The sequence below is a fragment of the Abramis brama genome, assembly GCF_963993115.1.
Source record: "Abramis brama genome assembly, chromosome: 1".
Lineage (NCBI taxonomy): Eukaryota > Metazoa > Chordata > Actinopteri > Cypriniformes > Leuciscidae > Abramis > Abramis brama.
Genome location: NC_139963.1, coordinates 46,422,422 through 46,444,400, shown reverse-complemented (window position 1 = coordinate 46,444,400; position 21,979 = coordinate 46,422,422). Strand labels below are relative to the sequence as shown.

Below are 21,979 nucleotides of genomic sequence, written 5' to 3'. Positions count from 1 at the left end.
CCTGTTTAGTGTAAAGTATTGTTATCAATTAACCATGTGTTTATCTTGCCAAATTTATGCTACATTTAACTATTGAACTTAAATTATAGCATGACATTCGTACTGTGTCGTAAACAACGTGATTATGAGATATACCCCTGGTTTCACAGACAAGGCCTAAACCTAGCCCCAGACTAAGTAACTATGTGTGAGCTGTTTTAACTGAAAGCATATCTTAAAATATATCAGTGCCATTGTATTTTTCACTCAAGATGCACATCAGTAGCCTCATGTTTATAAAAGCTACTTAAATTGTCCTAATTGAATCTTGGCTTAATCTAAACCCTGTCTGTGAAACCAGCATAAGTGTCCATGTCCTCATAGATAACAATTCGGAGAGCTCCGATTTGTACCACGTGACCACTGCAGATTAATTTTGGCCTTGATAGTGTTGCCATAGACACGCACAATTCCGAATCCGAGGACGTAAACAGCTGTGAGTAGAACGTGTTGTCATCTGGTAATTACAGTAATTACGACAAAATAGACTATATATGTGTTGTACATAGTCTATGGTTGTACACTAATGTCTATTATTCTGTTTATATTTGTCCCGTATCACTGTGTAATGTGAAGCAGAATATACCTTATTCACAGCAGCGCCATCTTTAAATGTGTTTTTGGATTGTTCTGCCTTACGAAACACTGCAAAAATATCTTTACAAGAAATTTCAGTTGAAAAAAAAAAAAAAACCAGACACGCGTTTATTATTCATTAGCTAGGCCTATTCATCACTCAACCAAGATAACATAGCCCAGGGCTGCCAACTTTTGAGTTTAGCTTGGAGTGAGATTTTTTTTTGACACTTATAATCACAATTATAAGTGTAATTGTGATTGTCAAAACATTTGGTAACTAAATAGAATTTTATGAAGTTTAGTGACAACATGTTACAATGTTTACATTGTACAATGACTGGTAGGATACAGTTTTTATTATTGCTTGACAAAAATTTCAAGATTTCAATTCCATTCTTGTGATTTGATTCCGATTTTGATTCAATATTGACTAATTTGGATACATGTTTATTTTAAATTTTATTAAAAAAAATAATCTCACCTAATGCTATAAAAATAGAGGGCCCAATCTGCTGGTATTATTAAAGGTTAAAAATAACATTAAATTAAATATAATGCAGTTTTTGTTATAATAACAATTATTTAATGACATAAGTAAAAAATATAATAAATATGTAATATAGTGCTCAGCAAAATCTCCTCTCTAGCTATTTATTCTATTCAATTAACATGCTATGGTCGTTAAATGGCTTTCCTGAGGTAAATGTAACGTTATGTGACATAATTGTTCTCCTGCTGTTATATTGACCTCTTTCCGTGGTTGAAAAACACTAATTGGTCGATATTATGTATACTTTCGGTAAGTTGTAGGCCTACTGCATCTTTAAATAAAAAAGTAACAGGTGATCGGTTCACGTGCACTTGAACTGAGGCGCTCAGCGATCTGTCACGTCACATTTACAAGCGCCAAACGTATTTTTGTCTGAATTTCGTAATAAAATTGACGGAATCTAAGAGCTGAGAATTAGTTTAATATTAAAAGTACCTCTTTGCTCCACAATTTTTCTGTGCGTGAGAAAATGGCTATGTGGCGTGAGAGCGTGTGAAAAGTGTCAATTGCGTGAGAGTTGGCAGCCCTGACATAGCCCATTTTCTTCAAACCCATTTTGAATTGCTTTATGGCACTTGCAGCACTAGATGGCGCCATGAACCCATTTTAAGGCGAAACCTATGGGCGAAACACATTCATTGACCCTGTGATGGTGGTTTGATGCTGAATTCATGATCAGCTAACCCAGGTTTGACCTAGCGCCTTGTGACCCAACTTATGTAACCACAAAAACTCCCACAGATCACAAGAAAAACATCTGTTTTAGCCAAATAGTAGCTATATTTATGTCGTGCAGTGTTATTTTAGTATAGCATAATGGTATTTTTACAACATTAGCTAGTATTTAGTCATATTTTGGATACACCTACACACACATATATTTATACACTCTTAAGAAAAATGGTTCTGAACAGTACCAAATTAGGGTTCAGAATAGCAGAACCCTTTTTGGTGCTAAATAGAATCCTTTATATATAAGGTTCCATAAAGAACCATGTTTTGAAAGTGCTATATAGGACCTTAATGGGGTTATAAATAACCTTTTTAACAATATTTATTTTCATTCATATTAATATATAGTATCTTCATATTATTAATATTACTATTATTAATATATTTTTTTATAAATTATTTATTAATATAGTCCTCTTTGCCTGGTCTCATATCTTGTTGCCTTCACTTGGGTTTTACTCTTTTCTTTTTTTAAACAGCATGTTGTGTCAATTAGGTACTTTAATTTTTTATTGACATGGCAGACTGTAGCAGAAATGACTGTGCTCTAACAACAGTTGTTTGCTGAATACATTAATAGGCTAAATAACAACTGACACTGAACACGATATAGATGTAATGAAGAGCAAGTTCCAGTGAAATATTTTCACAATCCCCTATGATGTCTTAACGTCCTTCATTATGTGTGTATTCTGAGTGGCAGTTTCTCTCTGCAGACGATGAGGTTATGATACGTGACAACATCTGAAATACACAATTAAGTTACATTGTGTCTCTTCCATTTGATTATGTACAAACAAATTTATTCATGAAGGCCAAAATTAGCTAAAAGGAAAAAGTGCTAAAGTCATGGGATAGCTTTAATATTTTTTTGTGACTGGGTATGTTTAGGCATAAAGTCATAATTTAAAAATATCATAAATGTTATATCTCTGTTACTTACTTTGTGGAGAAGAGAAGATGAGTATCCTTAACTGAACAGAGCTGCTCACACTTACATGTTCTGTTAAACTAAAAACACAAAAAGACATGATTGTTAGGAAATTATCGTTACAATTTTTACAGTGAAAGTTATAATTTATAGACATTTTAAGAAAGAAATCATGTACCTGTTGAGAGTATGTTGACAGTGTGTGTAGTAACTGTAGTTGTACAGCTGAGGTCCAGAACATCAGTAATGATGAGGAGGCTTTGACAGTTACAGATTTGAAAAACAAAAAGGCGGGAATAAAGAACCCTAAACTCTAACACAAAGAACCATTTCAGCATATAAGGGGTTCTTCAGGACGATACGGTTCTAAATAGAACTGTTACTATGTGTAAAGAACCATCAGGTTGAAAAGCAGCAAACCAATGATACTCGAGTAGCCTACATTATGCAACAGTCGTGTTGTGTCAGAGTCGGTGGGTGTTTGACGGAAAGTGTCACTCAATCTGAGCCTCAGCGTTCATCAATCAGTCTTGGAAAGGACAAGAAGGTATATTAATGAGATCGAAGGAGAGATCTACAGTGTGTGAGTGGGAGAGAGGAGATGAAATGTGCAAATCAGCATGTGATGGAGGAGATGAGCCCACATTTTGTCGTCATCATCCGTCACTGATGTTTCTCCCTCTGTAGCCTACAGTCTGTCAGGCGTTAGAAAGCCTCTTCATGTAGAATAGAGGGGAAGTATGAAGAAGAAATGCTCCAGAAAGCTCTTCAGGCTAATCACGAAGGCGGAATAAAAATAACACGCGCTGTTCTGTTGAGAAACTTTGCTGAATGAATGAGCTTTGACTCATTCATGAGTGCTGCACTTTTACAGGCCTGTGAGCCATTCTTGTGCCAATTAAACTGGGGAAAAGCGAAACGTGAGAGAAACAATCATATATTTAAATGGCGGACCAAGAAATAATGACAACTGCGGCACCATTTTACTGTTTCTAGTTAAAATTAGCAGCGTGTCAAAACAATGGAGAGTTTAACACCACAAGCGCTCAGGGACATTTATGGTATAGGCTAATGATCTTTCGGCGCTACAACCTGTAATATTTTTATCTAGAGGCAAAAGCGATTCATTCACGCTCTTCCATTTCGTGCGAGCTGCTTCTCTCTCTCGCTAAAGACGCTAAAGCACCACATTAAAGGTGCCTTGTGGAATGTCCGCCAAAAAAATAAATTCATACTCCACATTCCATACCAGATGGGGGCAGTATACCTCCAGAAAGTGAGTTGGTCTACTCTAGAGTAACAACCGAGAAACGGCATAGTCTCTATGCTCCGCCCCTACCTTCACAACGACCCTAGAGCCATAGCCGAAGCCGAGCCAACTATGTTCATATTCGTTTTGTTCATATTACATTTTTATTGTTAGTTTGAATTAGGCTACATTAATTTGACAGACAGCATTCGCTGATGTTGACCAAGCTAGCGCCAACGTAACCAGAGCTGCCAACTCTCACGCATTCACGTGATAACTGTTATAACTTCCCGAAAAAACTACACAAACATATAAAACAAACTTCTAGCGAAACACTAACAGCATCTTACTTACCAATCAAAAAGAAATGTTGCAAGTTCGGAGTCGAACCTCATTTATTTCATGTCCATTAGTTGTCTCCAGCGATGGAAAGCAGTGCCAATGTTTACTTTGGTTCTGTTCCTTTTTTTATTTTATTTTTATCAGATTTTTATTTGCATGGCTAATGTTTCCACAAAACTGAGTAGCCTAACAGACGCGGCTACAACACTATATATGCCACGCATTTTCGTCTAGCCTAACATTACATCTGACAATTTTGGGTTCAAACACGCCCTGCACACCAGACATACTTAGCAGTTTTAAATCTGAAAAATACTGTTCGATAGAACTGCGTTGTTACCAGTTATCTGCGTGCTTCCTCGGTGATGAAGTTCCACATTTGCGGCTATCCAACACGAAAATGCAGCAAAGCCTTTCACAATATTGTTTTCTTCAGATAACTCCAAATTTCTCCCACACACTGGACTTGACTTTTGATGACGTATTGTCGACAACTTTACAATCTCCACTAGCTATTCTTTTCTTCAACTCAGCATCCATCTCGACGACTGCAAGCAGATCGCGCGCGCGGTTATGAGGAATTTTTAAAAGTGAAAGTATAGTAGTCTAGGTAACGTTATAGATCCTGGTAGGGCGTGGTGCGTGGGCACAAATAAACTGATGTGGATTTTAAATTATTTTATCAACTTGAAATACAGGAATATTTTTGTAGATGCGTTCCTAAAAATACGCATATATTTTTACGTTTGCACGTGATCGTTTTAAACCCGTGTTTAGACCCGTGTTTCCCCCGTGTCCGACCCGACCCGACCCGACCCGACCCGCACCCGTATCCGACACAGTTGGATATTTTTCACCCGTTTGAGCAAAATTTGCGGGTCACCCGTGCAGGACTCTACTGTACTTTCCACACGATTGACATCAGGTGCAAGTACGCCCACAAGCCGTGCGAGTTATTCGTGTATTGCAGTTTGGCTGCCTGGTGGTTATGTTGCCCGCATACCGCCTCCCATGGCCGAAACTGGTATTATGACACCTGTCGGGCCGTGGCTAGTAATTTAGCATGCTAATTCAGGTTGATATCTCTGCAGCACTATAACTTGTCATTTTTTTAATGACATCATCGCCCTTATTTCTTCTCATTCTTTTGATGCATGTAGCTCATTTTTTGGATATTTTTACCTCAATTCTTACACATGGCACCTTTAAGAGCTCAAGATGACACGGTTATTTTAAAGTCCCCCAATAATTTTATCCCTTAAAACTAATCTTTGATCACCGAAATGACATATTTAAACGTTTACATATTTAAATGTCTTAAAATAGCTTGAATATAACTCTACACTCTTGCCTCATTGCGGTTCTATGAATATGCAAATTCGTGTGTGAAGTCAGAAACACCAGCGATTTCAAACCATGTTTTTGAATCTGTTTTTTATTCACTGCTAGCCTGGTTAAAACCAGACCATTCTCAGTAGAAACCGAGTTATGGTCTGGCAAAGCTTCATTAATAACTCATTTCCAAAGGGGCGTCACCAACGGACGTCGCTCAAATGCCTCTGGGCGCAATTGGATAGACCTAAAACCAATCAGAGCGATCGTCATCGTGTAAAGCCCGCCCCAACGTTTCTGATTGGTGCCGCGATTTCGACAGATTAGAAATGGGCTTGAATGAGCTCTTTGCCAGACTACTTGCAGAGCAAATCTAAATTTGCCGGAAGTTGTCTGGGTTTTCCCAGGCTAATTCACTGCAGTTTTAAGGAGAACATACTCAGCAATGGTGTTGACTGATGAATTTGCACATGTTTTGTCTTAAAGCATTATTAAAAACACCACATAGACATATAAATTACATTAAAAACTAGATTTTCAACACAGGGGGACTTTAACAACAGTAGCAAAAACACTGTGAGCAGTAAAATAGATGGAAAAACGCTGAAAAAAACAACGATGCTGCAAGTATAGTTGTTTTTATCTGTCATATTACATGACTCTTGTCATAAGATGTTTTTTCATCTACATTTAGCATTATTAATCACATGTTAAGAGCATTTCAAAATAAACATAATACCCCTGATATAAAGCATGATGAATCAAACTCAACTTCAATATTACAACTAATTGCAGGTTAGCACATGTACAAAAAAATAAAATGGTTTTGCAACTATTTGAGAGTCTTTTAGAGATCATGTCCCAAAAGCTTATTTTAAAGAATCATATGCTTAAGGACTACTCAAATTTGACTCCTATTAGCAAAATGTCAGCGAATTTCACGTGCAAACCGGTCCATTGTCCATTACTAGTGTAGCCATGTTGTATAAAGCACAGGACAGTTATTTTTAAACCAAATCGGCTTTCGCCCTGGATTCCAATTGGATGGACTGGATTTCACAGGTGAAAATTCGCTAAACAGAGGTTAATGTGACCGCTCCTTTAAAGTCCCACTGAAGGGCCTTTACCCCGCAGCTTTGTATGATGATTTCCACTGAAACAGGAAACTAAGGCAGGACAAATTTGAATGGCTCCTTGACCTTTTCAAATAGCCAATAGCGTTTAGTTAACCTCACAGACTGCAAGTCATACTTGACAGCGCCATGGAAGCAAATCCGAGCGCTGATGATACGTTGGATTCAATAGTAGAGGTGTGAATAAATTCTAGCCATTTCATTCTTAATCAATGTACAGTTGAAAAAAGTAATAAAACTCAAGCGCAACCGAACTACAACCCATATTGCCTCGTGATGTGTCAAAGGTCGCTTTGACCAGGTGGTATTAACAGCACAGGGGGCGGAGCTTTAGATTCTAGAGAGCATTTGATTGGACAGAAAATGTGATGAGAAGCTGAAGTCCATTGTGATGTCATAAAAATCCCTGATCCATTTTAGCAGAAGTGAGAGACTGTATGTTTTGAATGCTTATATCTCCTAAATGCGAATTTTTTCATAGTTTTGGAGCACGCCAGCTTTATTCATAACCTTAAGACTAACATATTCATACTAAAAGCTAAAAAATATAATTACATTTTGATTTCAGGGGGGCTTTACTTAGGGAACATTCACATAGAAAAGTCAACAAACATCATAATGGAACAAGTCCATTTAAATGAGAGAGTGGGTGGGGGGATGAGATTGTTCCACAAGAAACACTCGTGAAACTAAAAGAGCTGTTGATATTATAGAGTCTCAAATGAAATGAAACACACGACGGTGTGCACCTTTAAAATCTCCAAAACAACCTGAGCTCGCGTGCGTGTGCGCGCGTACTTTCAGCGCTTTGATGTGGCTTCCTCCGATTTCCACCTCGAGAGCGAGCAGAAAAACACGCAGGTGGGTCACTGACGTCACTGACAGGTGGACCCGAGTGGGCTTTTCTCACCGTGCAATAAAAAAAAATCCCGCTCCTGATTTCCAGCGAGCGAGTGGCACAAAAAACAAACGTCCCACGCGTTTCAGAGACTAGCTTTGTAATTTGGACTAGTTTGTGTGTAGCTAAAATAGTATTTTCATGGTAATAAAGTCTACTTAAAACTACCATGGAAACATAGGCTATTATTTTAGGGGAATCATTGTTTCAACATTTAATAAATAAATCCGTTATTGAGGTAATTAATTCAGAAAGATCAGCTCAGGGTCACATATTTCCATGCTAATGTTCTTCATTCCAGCGGCAGTGCCAGACCCGGTTCTCTTTATAGATCTCATGCGCGCCCCTGCCGTGCGCGCCTCCGGTTCAGTCATTCCAGAGGGCGCAGTCACTTCCCAAAAGACATATTCATCTCCAGAACACATCCAAACCACTAAGTAATATGATTAATTAGGAACAGATGATTCGGCTAATACTTCAAATTGTTACAATTTGGCTGAACTAAAAAACAGATTAAACCAGTCTAGCTGGATTGGGTTGTTCTCCTGTGAAACCAGTTTAGGCTTGGACCAGCAAACCAATTATCTTACAGTATCTTACACTGAATTGGGCCTAATAAAAACAGATACATTTATATTCATGCTTACTGACTCTAATCTCTTCACCTATAACATAATCCAGCTCCTAAAATAAACTCTTGCTAAATCTAATGCTGTTTGAAGGTGTGTTGACCCCTGCTATCTCTGTAGAAAGTTCATCATTGTGTTTCTTGTGCATCATATCCTCCTGAGACAGAACAATGGACATAGTTTTAATACGTCACAGTTTTAAATCAAATCATTCTGTTATATCTTTCATAAAAGAGTTGAGAATCATCTTTATACAAAGTTTGGATAAAAAAGCTTGAGACCTAAGAATTGATTGGTAAATTTAAAAATCATGTATTTTAATTTTCTTAATAAATGAGTCAGTGTCCACAGAGGATATGACATTACATATGAATAAAATTAATTGACATGAAAAGACATGAATAGGAAAATACATTGTTTGTTTGTTTTTTTCATTCACCAATCAATTTTAGGCCTCAAGCTTTTTTATCCAAACTTTTTATCAAGACATTTTCGAATAAAATATATATTTTATTCCTATAGAATTTTTCTTTTCTTCCAAAAATGTCTTTATTCGGTTAGTTTCTTATGCTCAAAACAATGTAATGACCTATAAAAAGTATATAGGCTATTTTTACTTGTATAGTATAATATTAGAGAATATAAAACTAATAAGTTAATTTTTAACATTTAAATATTATAATAAATAGATTAAATAATAATTTACAATTCAAAAATGTTTGTTTCTCTTCTTATATCTCAAAAGTTTTTGAATATATTCTTGATTAGCCTGTAAGTTCCGCATATTAAAGACTACATCATTGTTTCCTTGTAAGCGTTCAACCCACTAAACTCCATGGAAACAAACACACACACACACACACACACACACACACACACGCTCACAGTGGTCTTGTCCAACTTCGGAAACCCCCTCTCTCTCTCTCTGATCCTGGATCGGTTAACTTCTCCACTCGGGCTTGTGGGTGGAGAATGACGTACGAGGACCAAAAAAGGACCATATATGGAAATGCTGCTGACGTCAGCAGGAAAGGCCTAGTGCCCCCTTTTGTGAACGCGCAAACGCCATTAGTATTAATCTATACACGACCCCCAGAAAACAGCTGATTACTTTACAAAGAGTGAACAAACATTCAAGCCATAATCAAAATGGTCGTGTTTTGTGTCTGAACGACATGTGGACTTCGAGGAACGGTCAACATAAGAATTACATAACAGCTCGAAACCAAGACAATAAACACAACACCACAAATGAAAACCCATACACATGGAGAGTTATATTTCAAAATCTTTACTTAAATAAACAGCGCACACATAAAAAAAAGACATTGTAAACATGTGACATTGGTAACATAGTGTCAGGATCAACCTGAACAGTAGCCTAACAATAATTTATGAGTTCAGGATCGGTTGTATTACTGCACGACAATATCAGATGCGTTCACATGATCAAATACACGTTAGATCATGACAAAAACACAGTTTTGATACGGAGGCGGCGACTGGCCTTTTCCACTTCGTCTCGGAGCCTCAGAGTCCGTTCCGTCCCGTTCTGGACGGAGGGTTCGCTTTAATCGTGTATCTGAACCCAGGACGTGTCCAAAATACCTCAGCTGAGAGCGCGTGCGTTCTCACCGTGGAACTTAAACAATTTCCAGTGTTATGTTTATCTGAGTCCAACCGCGTTTAAAACGCCTCCATCTTACTGGTCAGCATAAGCTGACAGCCGCTGTTCATGTGTCTCAGGACCTTTTGTTTAAGTTGCGCCACCTGTTCCCGCAGAACGGAGGCTGTGTTGGACAAGCCAGCGTTATCAGACTTCAAAACCTTGACTTTGTCCTCCAGCCGCGAGATGCGCTCCAGTTTGCGCCTTCGGCATTTAGTGGCCGCAAGTCGGTTGCGAAGCCGTTTGCGCTCCGCTTTAATGCGTTCCTGGTTCTCCATGTCGATTGGAGACATTGGTGGTGACGAGCCGTCGCTGCTGTGCATGTCGGGAACGGTCTGCGGTTCTTCTTTCAAAGGCACGAAGCGCTGTGCGGAGTGCTGGAACGCGTGCGTGTTTTCCGGGTGTTGTATATGGGGAGGCAGGTAGTTGATGGTGGTGGACGGGTGGTTTGGTGCGGGGCAGTACGCATTCAGCGTTGTGTAAATGGGAGGCTCGGATTGCAGGGAGGAGCCGAAGACGGACGCTGTTGTCGCGCACGTCGTGACGCCGCCGGCTCCAATCGACACGTTGGGCGGGGGCATGTGGTTCATCTGGTGAAGCTCATCCAAAGCCTTGACGAAGCCCTCCGCGAAGCCCTCCTGCTCGTCGGTGATCCCCCGACCGTAGAGGTACTGGCCTGGTGTGGGCGTCGTCAGAACCCCGCTGTTCTGGATGATGAGCCTCTCCAGCTCCGGAGACGCGAGTTTGAGCGACCCGACATCGCCGTTCGCGCTCTGATAAAGCTCCGATTTGAGGCTCCGATACTGCTCAGTCAAATTCAAGTTCATGCTCTGTTTCTGGAGTTTATAGTCATGTAGTGTCGCGTCGTTGTGCGCGTAACCCAACAGAAACGAGTCGTCGTGGTAAAACGGCTGCTCCATTTGTGTACTCATGGAGATATTCTTGGAAAAAGCTATTCTGCTTGACAGTTCAATGTCTAATTTACACCTTCAAGTGTAAAAAAAACGTCCAAAAAAGGAGAGCGAATAACGATGACAGTCAATGAAACAGCGTTCCGTCCCGTTCCGCTCTCGGATCGACTCTCCTCTCGAATGAATTAAACACAAGAAGTCCCAAAGATGTGATGAACAGCAAGACAGCAGCAGTAAAACGCTCTTGAATGATTCTGAGAAGCTGTCTGTTGAAAGCGAACGTTGTTTTTGGGAGAGATGTCCGTTTGATTTGCTCTGATACGTTCGTTCGTTCGTGTGGATCGGAATCCCGATTCGTATTTATAAGCAACTCCAGCACTGACAGCTGGCCACGCCCCCAACGGTGGCGACGTCACGCGCATCATCACGTCATTGTCGGGAACTGCTGGGACAGTAAACAAGCCCGAGGGCGAAGCGCGCAGTAAAGAGGGAACGGGGCGATTTTTAACCTCACGATTTGAAATTATTGAATAAACGATTTAGGAATAGATGCAAGAATTTGATTTTCATTATTTCCGAGATCCTTTCTGCTAAAAGAAAGGGCCTCGAACACTGGATTTCAGGTATGGACTTTGTACAGTAAGAAGGCTACCACCATATATATATGGTATATATTAATATATATATATATATATATATATATATATATATATATATATATTAGGGTTTTTAAATGATTTTGATGCGCGTACGTGTTATGTAGCTATATTGGGACATTTTCCCAGTCATCTCAGTGGCAAAAAGTGTCCCAGTTTACCTAAATTCACCCTATTTGTGTAGGGCATATTTTATTTTAGCGGAAACACTGGATGAAACAAATACAAATGACATTAGAATGTTTTCTATCAATTAGTTTATTATTGAACAAAGCTCTAACATATCTTTATTAGGCTACTCTATTCGTTTTTCGTATGTTTTTTCAAGTTGCATTTTTGTCTAAAAGAATGGGACAGATTAGGCTACGCCAAACAATTTGAAGATTAAAGTGTAATTTTAAACTCGCTGAATCTGCAAGTTAGTGAAAAAGACGGACAGCAAACTCTCCCGGCTCATCATGGATCCTCAGACAATCGCTTCCTGTAGGAAGTTTACAGTCCAAATATGGGCATGGTGACGTGAGTTCCTCATCGGAGGGAGTGTGCGAGGCCCCGCCCACTTTATCTGGACTGCTGAGCAGCGGCACGTTCTCGACGCTCATCAGAAACACCTGCTGAACAACCAATTGAACAAACCAGCAAAAGTGCCAACTCACACAGAAAATTCCCTTTTAATTAGGATATAAAATAATTGTCAGTTATTAGTTTAAACACTGATCTCCTGATAAAAAAAAACCTTTATAAACCAGGTCAATAGTTAGCCTATTCATGGTTTGGATATTTAGGCTCCGCTCAAAATACAGGTTATGCATTGAAATTAAAGGCTTTATGGCTCTATATGATGCTGTATATAATGATACTTTATAATTAATACAGTCTTTTAACATGAACCATTAATGACTTAATTCTTAAGTATGTAAATAATGTCAGTAGAAGTCACTTTGAGGGAATATCATGTTTTCACTGACAGAAATGGACTCCTTTTAAGTGTCATCGAGTTTGTTTGATGTGAGAAAGTCATATTAAAGAGCAAGTGAGAGGTGAATCAGGGTGTTATTTGATCATGTTGCTCTTCTCAGGTGCTTCAGAGACGGGACGGGTGATGTTGTCCCGCTCTGCACCTGCGCTGTATGTCAGGTTTCATTTCCACCCACCTGTATCCCGAGAGTTAATGTAGCCTATCCCATCTGTCCTCCTCAGAGAGAGAGAGAGAGAGTGTGTGTGTGTGTGTGTGTGATCAGGCTGAGCTGCTGTACTGAAGGAACTGAGACCTATAGAGAGCTGAGCATCTGCTTTACACCAGCTGACTTCAGAAGCATCACACAGGGATATCTGCATTCACTTTAGTATCATTTTAATAAATATAACAGTTTATAAAGTGTATTTATATAATATTAAACATTTATTAATAGTGTGTATTCATATAACATGAATAAAATATTTATATTTAGAAAGATTTTTTTAAATATAAAATATCATTTTATAAAATGTATTTATACATTTTATGAAAACATTTATTTATAACATATTAATTGAAATAAAAAACATGTATTATTATAATAACAGAACATTATTAATAAATGTATGTTCTAAATATAAAATAACATTTTATAAAATGTATTAAAATATTTATTATTAAAATAGTAGATATTATTTAAAGTTTTTGTGGAACATAATTTTTCCCCCAATGTATTATATGTTTTATATAAAATGATTGTTTATTATTATTAATAATAATACAAATAAATATGAATACATGTTTACCACACATAAATAGTATTTTATAAAATGCTATTTATATATAAATATAAAATAAGTAGTATTATATATTTCATAAAAGCATTTCATAAACCTATTTAATATCTAATAATTTGTATAATATCTATTAATTATAATATATATACAGTATATATATATATATATATACGCACACACACATTTTATAAAAACATTTGTTTGTTTGTTTATTATTTATTTATTTGATAATGTTTATAAAAATACTGTTTTAAAATGCATGTATTTTTGCTCAGTATGGTAAAGTTGGACCACATAAAGTCTCAGAAATCCCTCTGTCAAACATGGTTGTGTGTTCTGTGTCCAGAAACTCATTTCTGCTTTCAGTGCTGCTGTCTTTTAATTTTTGTGTGTTTCTGGGTAAGTTGTGTGACTTTGTCAGGCTATTGTGACATTGCGGTGAATTACAGTAGTTTTGCGGGGGAGGTTTGATGTTTACAGTAACACTGACTGAGTGGGCAGAGAGAAAGGAGTGAGAGTGTGTGTGTGTGTGAGCGCGTGTGAGAGAGAGAGAGAGAGAGTGTGTGTGTGTGTGTGTGTGTGTGTGGCACTGTGCCATGAGGAGAGGACACTGGCACAGCAGTGGCAGAAATAACATGAAAAATAGCTGAGAGAGAGAGAGAGAGAGAGAGAGAGAGAGAGAGAGAGAGAGAGAGAGAGAGAGAGAGAGAGAGAGAGAGAGAGAGAGAGAGTGTGTGTGTGTGTGTGTGTGTGTGTGGGTGGGTGTGTTATGAGGCCAAGGTCAGTGTGTTGATGTTGTTGTTTACCTGTATGGCTAGTACATGCAGTTCTCTGGCTGAACGTTTGTTTTATTCAGATGAAGAACAGCAGGTGTCATTCTGCCCAAAACACCACAACTTTTAATACAAAAACACATTTTCCCTATACATTTTAGAAGTGTATTTTTATAACTGTGTATAAGTGTATTATATAAAGTGTATTATATTTCCCAATAATCATCATCACTATCAATCGTGCGTTCGTGTGTGTGTGTGTGTGTTTGGGTTCACATGGATACGAGCCAGAAAAATAATGTAAGCTGATCTTCCGTGTTAGCGAGATCTGCCTGAGGCCAGATCACATTTACGGTAAGAGTGATAGAGAGAGTGAGAGAGAGAGAGACTTTGTGTGTGTGTGGCAGTGCAACATGCTGCTCAAAATACAATATTACTTTCTAAATAAATGAACAACTACTTTTACTAAATGTAACAGGTTGAATCTCAGCCTGCACTGATTTAAACGATGCGTTGGATTTGCATGCTTTTTACGCAAATTCAACTTCTAGTAATTTTATGTAAAATTAACAAGAAATCCTTTGTTATTTAAAATACATAAAAATACTTCTAAGTAAAGAATGTTGAGTGAACTCATATTTATCTATGTATCACAACATACTAGAAATGGGCTAAAACATACTAGAAACATGTTAGCAGCATGCTAAAACATGCTAGCAATGTGCTAAAATGTTGGAAACATGTTAACAATACTTGTATGTTAACTAAAACATTTAAAATACAAGCTTTTAAAACTAACTTTCAGACTAGGTTTTGATTCATCAAAGTGCCAGTGACTTGACCTTTAAACAGCCACTGTATTATGTGTGTGTGTGTGTGTGTGTGTGTGTGTGTGCCTCTCATTTGGTCACGTGATGATGATTGTGACTCACGCTCACCTCTGGTGTCAGGGCCAATCAGGGGTCAGCGAGCGCAGACAATCGCTGGTCTCTGTGTGTGTGTCAGCAGAAAAACACAAGATGTTCGCTGGAGAGGGCGAAGATACTGAACGAGCATCAGCAGAAACACACACACACGGGCCCGCGGCCAAGCACACAGACGGAGGGCTGGAGAGATTCACGCACAGAAGAGGGTTTGTGAGGACAGAAATACACTGACCTGCCATGAGCTGTGGCCACACAAAAACAGAGCAATTAACAGGCTGATAATAATGATGAGTAATGTCCATCTCACCAGCTAGTTTTCTTTCTTGCTCGTTTTAAACCCTATGCAGCAACTTTGTGTGCCACTCAAATAGTGCTCATCATGAAACGCGAGTGGACTCGCATAATCCCAGTAGAGTTTGATGTTAGTATGCTGGAAAGCTAACCATGCCAAACTATAAAGGCCCGTTCACAACAATATCGATAAGTATATTAGCGACAATATCGTTCTGTTTATTCTAAGCGTGCGCTGCAGTTTTGTCTTCTGCCGCTTTAAATGCGCGAGCTCATTACAGTAGGATGGATTCTGATTGGCTGTCATCAACGGGATAAAATCGTTCTGAAAATGATTCCAGAGATATTGTTCCCTGTGCCGCTATCGTTATAGCTGTGGTTTGAACTCTGCTATTCTTTAATATAGGCCTGTTCACACCAAGAACAATAACTATAAAGATAACTATATTTGCGAATTATATTATTCTGCTTAAGCGTGTGCTTGTATGTCACTTTAAATGCTCGAGCTCGTTACAGCAGGATGGATTCTGATTGGCTGTCAATTTTGGCAAAAAAAAACAAATTCAACCTTAAAGTCCCCATGAATGAAATCAAAATTTCGAAGTTTTTTGGGCTTCTAGCTAGTATGAATATGTTTGCCTTACTGTTATGTATAAGCTGGTGTGCTCCAAAACAATGACAAAATTCATATTTAGAAGATATATGCATTTAAAACTTACACTCACTCACTCACTTCCACCAATATGGATAAATGATTATGACAGCTTCTCATCAGATTTTCTGTCCAATCAAATGCTGTCTAGAAATCTGAAGCCCCGCCCCCTACATTATAAATAGATGCTGAAGCTGTGGCTGAAATCAGTCACTTGTTCACACTACTACTTTCTACATGGTGAATGACACTTAGTTCACTATATAGGGAACGATTCAGACAGTGTAAATATGCTTTCCATTGGGGTGAATGACGTCTGGTTTCACGTTGTGTCATGCGAACCGCCGCAGCTCCGTTCCAGAGACCACGATATCAGAGAGCGGATCATATGATCGAGTCGCCGCAGACCACAAAACGTATGGGACTCATTTGAACTGCACAGAATGCAATATTTTAGGAGATAATGAGGAGAAACGGTTAGAGGTTATGAGTAAACTGCGGCTTTACTAAGCTCAACAGCTCTGGTCAAGCTGTGATATAAACTAAACGCTATTGACGATTTTTAAAAAGGGGAGGAGCTGTTCGATATGCCCTGCCCTGTCTTCTGTCTTCAGTGTAAATTACAGCACATTGAATAATTATATAATAATTATAATAAATAATTTTTATTATAGCCTAATTGAATACTAAAAATAACGTTTCAGTGGGCCCCCCCCCCCCCCATGTTTCTATGTAAACATGCACAAGTGCACGTGTTTGGCCGCTCCGATAAGGCGCTCTAAAAACAGTGCTCAGGTGCAAACGGCGCAAGAATTGCGTCCCGAATCCTTTTTTTTTATAACCGCGTCTCACATTTGTAAACTCAAAAGCGTTCTGTGTCAAGGCGTTGGACTAGGGTTTGGATCACAGTTGCTCTCTGTCTGTGTGTCTGAGTGCCTGAAGGCAGAACTGGATAATTGATCATTCCGAGATCTCTGTTACAGGTGATCATTCCAGACTCAGGAATCATCCCTTCATTCCCGTAAGTGTCGTCAGAAGGAGTCTGAACTCGATTTATGGACAGTAAAAAGCATCAGTCTGAAGTTCAGTATCACAAACTGCCAGTGAACTCACACAAACAGAGGCCACACATGTCAATCATTGGGGTAGTTATGCGAGAATCAGAGTGGTAAACGCAAAACATTTCATTATATAACATGTTGTGTGATATATACTTGACAAACTTTCTGTGTTTTTTCCCATGATTCGTCAGTTCAAGGAGGGAGTCCCAATGTGTCAGAGGGAATGAGGGGTCACGACCTTCATGCACATGTCTGATGTCATAGTTCATCTAGAGGGCGAGATAATGAGCGATGATGAAGAACTGATAACGAGAGAGAGAGAGAGATATGATGATGATGAAGCTCCAGAAATCCAGATGGTCAACACACTCATATACACATTAATTTTAAAACCGTTTCCATAGTTTAGAAGATATAGTTTTTTTTTGTTGTTTTTTTTGTTTAGATATCATGTATAATCTGGTGTTCTAAAGCACTCAGAAACAAACTAACTGACCTGAAGAACCTGTAATAAAACATCAAGAGTTTTATATAGCAGCTTGAGGACCCTGAACAGCCAAAAATGCTTCTTGATCTGAAGAATGTTCTGCCGAACCTAAAGAACAATAAGAACCATTATTATAAGACTGTGTGTGATGTTTTCCAGACTGAACTCAGCAGACGGTGGTATGAAGGCATTTCTTCAACATGTTTAGACACAGATCGGCTCTCCGTGAAGCAGTTTACATGAGCAACACCTCTGCCCAGAGCTACACACACACACACGCACACGCACACGCACACGCACACACAATAATATCTGCGTCTGCTTAGGTAGTGTGTGGTGTGTCTGTTTAATCAGTTTTAGAGTGTTATCTCTAACAAGAGTTAAAGAGTTAAGAGTTATAAGAGTCATTGGTTACTTGAGTTGTGAAGAAAACTGATCTGTTCATTTGAGTGACAACTTCTGAATCAACCAATGGAGTGAGTTCGGGGGCGGGGCTATCTGTTTGACTGACCAATGGAAGCCAGATATGGTCTGAAGGAGTCTTTTGGGGAAACCTGTTTGAAAACCATTCTTTTTTTCATGTATTCTTTGGAAATGTTATGCCATTTTTATACAGATGAAAGAGAACATTAAAAGAATCTTCCATGGAACAGTCATAATTAATGCAAATAACATACTTGGAATAACACTGAGGATTGTTTTCAACTTACTATGATTTGAGACACAATGATTATCATCTTACATACTATTTAGCATGCAAACTGGCATGCATACGTCTTTCAAACCCTGTTTTTTAGTGTTTTTTGTATTCGTGTTCCTCTATAAAAGGGGTTTGAGCTTATGTTGAGATCAGTCTGACTTTAAGGAGGTTTAAAGTCCTTAAAGGTCTAAAATCTAGCATGATAATGAATACATAATCATTGCTAATGTTTACTAATTATGCTGTAAGTGCCATTACCCAGAGATGGTTAACTAAAAATGCTGTAATGTTTATCTGTAGATACTTACTGAAAGATTTGACTTGTATAGAAAACGCACTTTGAGGGTTAGGGACTATTTTTGATATGATTTTGATATGAACACTTCTTTGGTGTTTCCATTCCTGATTCTACTAAACGTCTGCTTTAATGTCCCACAGAAGAAAGAAAGCCAAACGGTTTGGAACAACATGAGGTGAGTAAATGATAAATGACAGATTCATTTGTGTGTTTCATCTCTTTTAAGTCACCCGTGTGTCAAAACCGCCCACCTTACACTTCTCATCGGCGGTGACCCGTAATCTCGGTTCAATCCCGGAATTTCACGTGATTCTTTTGTCTCAGATACGAGTTTGACGGATTCCTGTGTCTCTCGGTGAAGCCGTCTGAACGCATGCCAGCTCTTTGAGACGGCAGGAGAACAGAAATAGTGGATCGATGCATCACACATCACAGTGACCTGCGCTCAGACTTTGAGGATTCGTCTTTGGCAGTGAGGAGGTCGTCGGGTGAAGGAAAACTCACAGATGAACTTACAGTATTGACTCACACACACACACACACACACACACACACACACACACACACACACACACACACACACACACACAGAGAGAGATCTTTTTCATCTCTGTCCAACATGATCTCGTTAGTTTTCATAGGTATTAATATGCAAAGTGTAGTTCTGACACAGATGCAGCTTGTTATGCTTGGACATACTCATGTGTCACAGAGGAAAGTAACAGATGAATATTGGGGGGAGATCACTCTGCTCTGATCAGGGTTCCTGTGAACTCAAGCGGCTTATTTCAGTTGATTTAGATCTAAAATGAGACTCGCCATCCCTTAGAATGGAGAACACACACACAAACACACACTCTCTCTCTCACAGACATACACACGTACACACTCACACAAATACACACACTCACACAAATACACACACACACAGGCACACTCACATACATACAAACACACTCACATACACACACAAACACACACCTTCCTAACACACACACAAACACACACTCTCTCTTTCACATACACACTCACACAAATACACACACACACAGGCACACTCACACACATACATACACACAAACACACACACACACACAGGCACACTCACACACATACATAGACACAAACACACACACACACAAACACACTTTCTTTCTCTCACATACAGGCACACTCACACACATATATACACACAAACACACACACAAACACTCTCTTTCTCTCACATACAGGCACACTCACACACATACATACGCACATATACACAAACACACTCACACAAATACACACACAGGCACACACACACACACACACACACACAAACAAACAAACTCAAATACACACTCATACAGACACACTCACACACACAAGAACGCGCACACTCACATACAGACACACACACTCACACACACACATTCACACATACACAGGCACACAAACACACGCTCACACACACACAGGAACATGCACACTCACACACACACATACACACAGGCACATACACACACATACAAACAAACACACACAAAGAGAGAGACACTCAGTCACACATACATACACACAGGCATGCACACACACACACGCACATACACATGCATACATACACACACACACACACACACACACACACACACACACACAGACACACACAGTTTGTACAGTCATTTGTGTAGCGTGAATAAGCTGCTTTGATTAAAGACGGGCATCTGTTCTCAAAACGAGAAAAACTCCTAACACTAAGTGATCTTTACACGTGTGAATGCAAGTGCACCATCTATCCCAGCAACTGAATGAGCATTCAAGGAGGATAAAATGTTATTTTATTTATTTAATTTGCTTATATTGTTGCCAAATTTCACATTCATAAATGCAAGTTTATTAAAAAAACAACAACTTTATGGTTGTGTTGACAGAAGTAAGGCTGTACATAGACAGTATTAGAGACCTTTTTTTTAAATAAGAAAGACTTTAAAAGTTTGTGAGCTTTATTTACTTTTCATTTAATTTTTGCATTTTTGTTTCTTTTTGGGGGTTTTTCTGATTTATTTTTGTATGCATAATCTTCAATACCTGCATTTGAACAAAAGTGCATGTATAATGTTTAATGTTCAATTTTAAATAAACATGCATGCTAGTACTCTGGCATCAAATTTTGCACAGACTCTCGTTTGCATTTACATTTATTCATTTCACAGACTCTTTTACCCAAAGCGAGGAGCATCACAAAAGCACACGTTCTCCTTCAGAAGGGCGTCCACATCAGTCTGCGTTCGGGCAGCCGTCCAGTTCCCAAGCGCTGGCTCTGAATCTGCCATCTGACCCCACCCTTAATCCAGAGACCTACAAAGACGGCCGCCCACTGATGCCCGCTGGCACGTAATGAACACCCACAATGCAACAGTCTCTCTGGAATGCTTTTGTAATTGAAGAACAAGGTCACTTCTCTGGTTAAAAAAAAAGAACTGGTTGGGCTGTAGAAAATCCCAAAGCATTTGTCTTCATAATTGTACTTGATTGAAGGTCAACGAAGACAATGCTGTAAAAATGCACAATAAGGCAGAACATCTAAACACTCACAAACTTTCTTAGATGTTTTTTGAAGTTGTTTTAGCATAGCATTTGCTCACATGTAACATTAGAAGTCTGAATTGTTCTTTCTTTGCTGTGTTGTTCTGCAGCTCGTGGATGAGTGGTGACTAATATAAGAAGTGAAGACTCATTTCAGTCTGTGGTAGACTCTCCCTCTCTGATCTCCTGGATGAAGGTGTGACTGTTGGGTAGTATCAGGCATTGAGGAACTGCGGGACACGAATGTTTCAGCAACGCCCTGAGAAACAACGCCAGGTCTGAACAGAACAAACGGTTAAATTCAGCCATCACCACCCATTGCCTCCTTTCAGTGTTTTAATGGGTTATCTGGCCAAAGATGACGAGTCAGCTTCATCAAGCATGTGAAGTCACCTCCCTTCAACTCTGGTAAACACTAAGTGATGGTTTTGGGAAAGTACAATGAAGCATTTGAAATCTTGATAAGAAGGTTCGGTTATGTTTAAAAATGATGCAGAATTGCGATTCAAATAGATTCGAATGCAAAGCAGAATTGATGTTCAAAGAAATGCATTATGACTAATTTTAGTCTAGAAAACTAGAAAACCTTTTTGAATGTTGACTTGACAAAGTTTTGGGATGGATGGATGGGCGGATGATGGATGGATGGATGGATGTATATATGGATGGGCGGATGGATGGATTGGATTGGATTGGATTGGATGGATAGATGGATGGATGGATGGATGGATGGATATGTGGATGGGCGGATGGATATGTGGATGGGCGGATGGATGGATGGATGGATGGATGGATGGATGGGCGGATAGATGGATGGATGG

At 39.0% G+C, this 21,979-nt stretch overlaps 1 protein-coding gene and 2 long non-coding RNA genes across 3 annotated transcripts; all 3 read right to left on the bottom strand.

Moving 5' to 3' along the window:
* Window positions 1-2,405: 2,405 nt before the first annotated feature.
* Window positions 2,406-3,202, bottom strand: LOC311097076. The gene is made up of 3 exons (XR_014609187.1): window positions 3,010-3,202; window positions 2,844-2,911; window positions 2,406-2,644 (listed from the first exon to the last, which is right to left on the bottom strand). It is a non-coding gene; the product is annotated as an uncharacterized lncRNA (long non-coding RNA).
* Window positions 3,203-9,689: 6,487 nt separating this feature from the next.
* junbb (JunB proto-oncogene, AP-1 transcription factor subunit b) lies at window positions 9,690-11,535 on the bottom strand. Its single transcript, XM_084128140.1, has one exon. It carries the CDS (start codon window positions 11,010-11,012, stop codon window positions 10,101-10,103), a length of 912 nt encoding a protein of 303 aa, XP_083984266.1. The 5' UTR covers window positions 11,013-11,535; the 3' UTR covers window positions 9,690-10,100.
* A 259-nt stretch (window positions 11,536-11,794) lies between these two features.
* Window positions 11,795-15,137, bottom strand: LOC311095977. The gene is made up of 3 exons (XR_014608934.1): window positions 15,114-15,137; window positions 14,209-14,280; window positions 11,795-12,258 (listed from the first exon to the last, which is right to left on the bottom strand). It is a non-coding gene; the product is annotated as an uncharacterized lncRNA (long non-coding RNA).
* Window positions 15,138-21,979: the final 6,842 nt, after the last annotated feature.

Bases quoted from the DNA above. Each gene is read 5' to 3' on its own strand.
- junbb (XM_084128140.1), bottom strand. From the start codon at position 11,012: ATGAGTACACAAATGGAGCAGCCGTTTTACCACGACGACTCGTTTCTG.